General features: G+C 46.1%; 1 protein-coding gene across 1 annotated transcript in view; it reads right to left on the bottom strand.

Annotated features, from left to right (window-relative positions):
- Positions 1 to 473: 473 nt before the first annotated feature.
- The window catches only part of LOC119964753 (doublesex- and mab-3-related transcription factor 1-like), a 78,977-nt gene continuing 73,450 nt past the window's right edge, over positions 474 to 6,000 (bottom strand). The window contains exon 4 of the mRNA XM_038794695.1: positions 474 to 1,644. Coding sequence (XP_038650623.1) covers positions 1,571 to 1,644 — 74 coding nt within the window. The 3' untranslated portion in view covers positions 474 to 1,570. The remainder of the gene's footprint in view (positions 1,645 to 6,000) is intronic.

The following is a 6,000-nucleotide window of genomic DNA, read 5'->3' as shown; positions in this document are numbered from 1 at the left end:
TTCCAGTATTCTTGCATTGCAACTTCCAAAGGGTCCAGCAGCAAAATCTGGGCCCATGTCCATTGGATCTTTAGTCCAGGCATCTGGGTTACTTGTCCTGTACAGAACCACCATGCTATTGCACCTCCGTAACATTTTAAAATCTGTGTGCAAGCTGTTGAATACAGTAGCTGTCTCTGCGTTAAAATAATTGTAATATCAGTACTCTTGACGTTTTCTTTTGCTCACTCTGCCCCCATTTGAATCAGTTCCATAAAGGATTTCCCAGTTGAACAAAGGCCAAAGCATTAACCTGTCCTTTTGCTTTCCCACGCTGATGGGTTTGCTGTGTGTCTTCAGTATTTTCTGTTTTTTATTATTGACTTGTGTACTGATTTCCTCACACTGGACTTCGGGAGTTCCACTGCAGGGTCATTGTTCATAATCAACAGTTCCAATCTATAGAGTAGTTCCACAGAATCACTATAGATCAGTGAAGGTTTGAAGCTGCGATTTATTTATTTTCTTCTTCCAAGATAAAAACAGGAACATAAAGACATTTTTACATTTTAAATCATAAGTGCTCACGCAATGCTCAGTCCCCAAAAGACAACGCTATTATTAAAAGTTCAAATATTTAAAGGAATAACATCCAGTTTTGTTCCTTTCTGTGATAAATAGCTAATATTACTGCAAAGAAATAATAAAGGAGCTGGTGTTACAGGGATTGGTGCTAATGTTGGACGGAAACATTTGTCACATTAGGATAGTATAATGCAATTTTCTTGGCTACTCCCAGAGCTTGTGTCAGTCACTGGTCAAGCGTTTCAAAACACTTACTGTTTATTGACATATTAATTACTGATTATGCCACAATATGCCACAAATCACAACCACTAGATTCGTTCCAAGCAAACTGCAGAGTGAACCAGAAGGAAATAAAATCAATCCTGTGGAAAATTCAATTCAGTCTGTACTTGACGAACTGCGTGTTGGTGTAGAGAAACTGGTTGTAAATTTCTTTGATATACCCATTTAGATCATCCAGGATTCTTTGTATAAAACAATACATCATAACTGTAATACTACAAGGCTACATAAGTTCGGTAAAAGTCAGCCAAGTGTGAAATTGCTAGGTTTGGCTTCACCGTGAGTGATGACCAAATTATTGATTAGGGGCCGCAATCATTTTGTTCTTTTGACAAAAGCAATGGGATGGCACAGGCGGCTTCCTTGTTATATGAAGGGTTACTTCTGAGTAATAACAGGATTCTACACAACACAAAGTTATCAGTGAAGAACTTTAAGACAGAACTTTGGGATGGGATTGTTTAGGGGAAAGTCATTAACTGTTATATATCCACAAAACTCCAGAGCTACTAAATATTCAACAGATTGCAAGTTACAAATGACAATATTCTTCAATGAACTTTCTGAAAACATTTGGGGGGAAAAACATTTGCTTTAAGGCATTCATTATCGGGCCAGAAAATACCTCAACAAGTTAATATTTTTAACGTGCAAAGATAACTGGGAATCTGGAGTCAAACTGGAAGAGAAATTTGTTTCCCAATTTACTTATTGCTGAGAATCAATTGCTCTCCTGGGAAGAACTTTGACTTCCGAGACAGATCAACCCCGAGTCCTGACTGTCGGCTGCCGAATCTGCAATAAAAACAGAGTTGTAAGTTATGTGGCAGGCACTCTACTCTCATTTCCACATCATTTCACAAATTCTAGCCACATTTGCACATGAAATGTTTCAGCCAATGCTTTCCTATGTGTTTGTTTAGTTTTTGTGTTGGCTCCTTTTGTAATGCTAATTCTGGATGGCTATCCCGTCTCTATTCTATAGAGTGCACACTTCAATGGATACCTTGTTCAGGAGAGCCCTCGTTTACACAGCATATTTGTTTAGCCACTAGATTGATTCTCAATACCCCTGACAATATTTTCTTAATAGAATTTAGAGGATCAAGGACACCGCTTGTTTTTTCCCCCAGAGGTCCAATCAGCCTGTTTCACTGTATACGAATGGTCAACTAACATCCAAGGTGGAAATACTCTTCCACATATCTGCTGTGAATTTGCAGTATGTGCAGAGCGCCTCAGAGGAATATTTCAAGAGCAAGTATATATTAAAATTGATCCAGTTGAACTTTAACGAGTTTGTTGCTGTTGGTTGGTAGGCAGAAATTAATGCAGAATGTTCAACATTTACTTCACTGAAATTAAGGCAATGTTAAATGAAGATGTTAGCGCAGTGCTACACCCATACTGTCTGAAATATTACAGTGGCAAATGCAAGGTGAGTGCTCCATCAAATGCTAGATATGGAATGGAGGAACTGTTGAACAATAGCAGGAGGCAATGTGTAAGAAGGGGGCTGGATTTTCCATTTTGGAGACGTTAGATGGGATTCACTGTTCCCTGACGCCTATATTGTAATCGGCAATCGGGCGGTGAATCCCTTCTGACGATGGTTTGATGGCAGTTTTCTATCCTCCGCCTCCTCCAAAATGGCATCATCATATCGCGCGCTGCACGCCATTGGAATGGCATTGGCGCGTTACCTGAAGGCCCTCCCCTGATGCTCCGGCCTTCATGGGCCGAGTTCCCGATCGCGCGGGGGACGTGTGGTCTCAGCGATCGGGAACTTGGCGTGGTGGTTGCGGACTGTGTTTAGTGCCGCCAGTCGGCCGGGAGTCATGTTGCTGGTCGGGGAGGCTTACAAAGAAAGAACAAAGAAAAATTACAGCACAGGAACAGGCCCTTTGGCCCTCCAAGCCTGCGCCGATCCAGATCTTCTATCTAAAACTGTCGCCTATTTTCTAAGGATCTGTATCCCTCTGCTCCCTGCCCGTTCATATATCTGTCTAGATGCATCTAAAATGACGCTTTCGTGCCCGCCTCTACCACCTCCGCCGACAATGCATTCCAGGCACCCACCACCCTCTGCGTAAAGAACTTTCCACCCATTTCTCCCTTAAACTTTTCCCCTCTCACCTTGAACTCGTGACCCCTAATAATTGAGTCCCCCACTCTGGGAAAAAGCTTCTTGCTGTCCACCCTGTCCATACCTCTCATGATTTTGTAGACCTCAATGAGGTCCCCCCCCTCAATCTCTGTCTTTCTAATGAAAATAATCCTAATCTACTCAATTTCTCTTCATAGCTAGCACCCTCCATACCAGGCAACTTCCTGATGAACCTCCTCTGCACCCTCTCCAAAGCATCCACATCATTTTGGTAATGTGGCGACCAGAACTGTACGCAGTATTCCAAATGTGGCCGAACCAAAGTCTTATACAACTGTAACATGACCTGCCAACTCTTGTACTCAATACCCCTTCCGATGAAGGAAAGCATGCCGTATGCCTTCTTGAACACTCTATCGACCTGCGCAACCACCTTCAGAGGGCAATGGACCTGAACACCCAGATCTCTCTTTACATCAATTTTCCCCAGTGCTTTTTCCATAAGGGCTGGAAGGACTAGTGGGGGATGGCCATGGGGGACACTATTTGGCAGATTGGGTCTGCGCACAGCAGGTGCCATGTTTTAAGGCCATTCTCCAGCCGTTTATATGGTGGGAGCCGGGAGTTTTACTCGGCGCGGCTGCTAGCCCCTCACCGGTCGCAGGATCGGTGAGGGTTCGGTGCCGACTTTGCCGTCGTAAAACACCACAGTTCCCACGCCGGCGTCGGCACTTAGCCTTCAAAACAGTGAATCCAACCCTATATTCTCCCACCGGAGCTCAATTGCACCAGTTCTAGGATCCCCTCAGGGTCTTAAAGCGGTTGCAATTCAGTGTTCCACGCCATGCATGGCATGGACTATGAGGAATTCCCAGGAAATCCTGCTGTCGGGGCACCATCCTGAGTGGGCGGCCTGATAGCGATGTCCCCGCAGCCAGCCATCGGCCCCGCCTCCCCACCGCAAATCAGCCCGTCTCCTCCCCCCATAATAGGGGCCCCCCCTAAAGGACCCCTCACACAGCAGCCCCCATCCTTGGATTGCCTGGGTACCCCTCACACCCCCAGGTACGGGGTGACCCTACCCATCCCCTCCTCCCAGGGACCTCTATAATAGGGGGAGCCCCCACAGGGACCCCGTAATATAAAAGGGACCCCCGTCTGGAAGCTAGAGAGCAGTCCAGGCAGGGGCAGTGGGAAGCATTATAGCTGTAATGCTTACCTTTCAGCTCTATGTATCCATTTGTCGAAGGAGAGCAGCTGTGACCTGTATCTGATTCCCACAGATCCATTAGCTGCAAGCCATCATAACTTTCGAGTAGTGATCTGTGACTGACAAGCTTTTAAAAACCATCTGCAACTTTGATCAATTCAATATCCCTTCACTGTTCAGTGACATAGGTGGTGAAACCCCAATGTTTGTAAACACTGACCACCTCAAAAAGATGTAAGTGCATTCCAAGCACTAAGTGCATTCCAATCACTCAAGTGTGTGATTTCACTGAACAGATACTAATTGGTCATTAAGAGCATTTGCATATATTTACATCCACCCCAACGGCGCAAAACATGGACCTCATTCACGCTGCCAGCAGGAGGGTCGGAGTATCGCGTCCGGGTCGGTGCCCGGCATCGATCTCCTCCACCCCTTCAACATCCGATTCTCTGTCCCATCGCGGAACACGATCTGGGCTTCCAGAATCGAGAATCCACCCATGGTTCTTCGAGATTCAGTGTGAATACTGTTGAGGTGCTACTTACTCCTGATGCTTACCAAGGAAAGAGGCGACATCTCAACAAGGAGTACAATCTTGGGCTTGCGTTCGTTACTAAAACCAGGCATCTCGTCCAACAGAAAATAAAGTTGCTACCATACTCAATGTCCACAACACTGGGTGCTTCCAGGAGACATCACTATGTGCAGCATAGAATTCATCAGCCTCTTTCACCATGTGTCAAGTTCAGCAGGACCCAACTGGAAAAGCCTACCCAACCCTATCAGCTGTGTGGAATTCCCCGAATGCAAAGCGTAACTGATTCTGTTCATTCACCTGCAGATAGTATCATCATTTTATCAGGGGGCAGGATAGGGGCACGAGGAGGAGGTGTGTTACTGCTCCCTCAATATCCAGATGGTACATGGCCACAGGCAAAAACAAAGGCAGCAAGTTAATGTTTGTTTTCCAGAGAACGCACTAATTTTGAGGACAGTTGTGTATTACACAACTGTTTGAGGGAGAAGACAGAAGGCAATGTTGGGTCCTGGGGGACATGAGGCAGGATTTTATGTTCCCTGCCGGCAGGTTTGTCGATATTGAGTGGCTGTAAAATTCCCAATACACTCTCGCTCAGTCCACACTCTCTTTGTTCTTTAGGGTTTTGACCAAAGGTAGTATGATGACGAGTACAGGCTTGGAGGGCCAAAGGGCCTGTTCCTGTGTTGTATTGTTCTTTGTTCTCTCCACAATTTTGTGGTGGGACCGGTGAGACCGAGGCTGGCCCTGCTGCTTTTGTCCCAATTGGGGTCCTCATGTGGGCAATTCATTCCCAGAATTCACTTAAGGTGTGTTTCTTGCCCAGCCTCCATTTTCAGGCTGGCGGAAGGTGGGAAGGTGTTCAGGGACTCGGGGAAAACTGCTGAGTGTGATTGATTGATGCTAACAAAATAATTATTATTATTATTGTCACAAGTAGGCTTACATTAACACTGCAATGAAGTTACCGTGGAAAGTTGAGTGTGTGTGAGAATAAAGACAATTGATTTAAAATGAAGTCACAGGGGGCGGCTTTGGCACTCAAGAGCCTGACAAGCTGCAGCCGCATTTAAGGACTCCACCACCCACAGTCTCTCATTCCAGCCACGGAGGTGCCACCCCAAAGAGGGGCACTAAGGATTGCCAGTGCTGAGCTGGAGACATTGCTGGATGCCAGGGAGGAGAGACGGGACACCCTGGGCAAAATTCTCACCAACCCGGCGGGGCGGGGGGACCCGGCGTAGCGCCAATTGTACGCACCTTTAGGGGCCAAGCCGTCACATTGAGGGGCTA

This window comes from Scyliorhinus canicula, chromosome 4, assembly GCF_902713615.1.
Source record: "Scyliorhinus canicula chromosome 4, sScyCan1.1, whole genome shotgun sequence".
In the NCBI taxonomy this organism is placed as follows: domain Eukaryota; kingdom Metazoa; phylum Chordata; class Chondrichthyes; order Carcharhiniformes; family Scyliorhinidae; genus Scyliorhinus; species Scyliorhinus canicula.
Note: the sequence above shows the minus strand (reverse complement) of the source record. Positions and strands in the feature narration are given on the sequence as shown.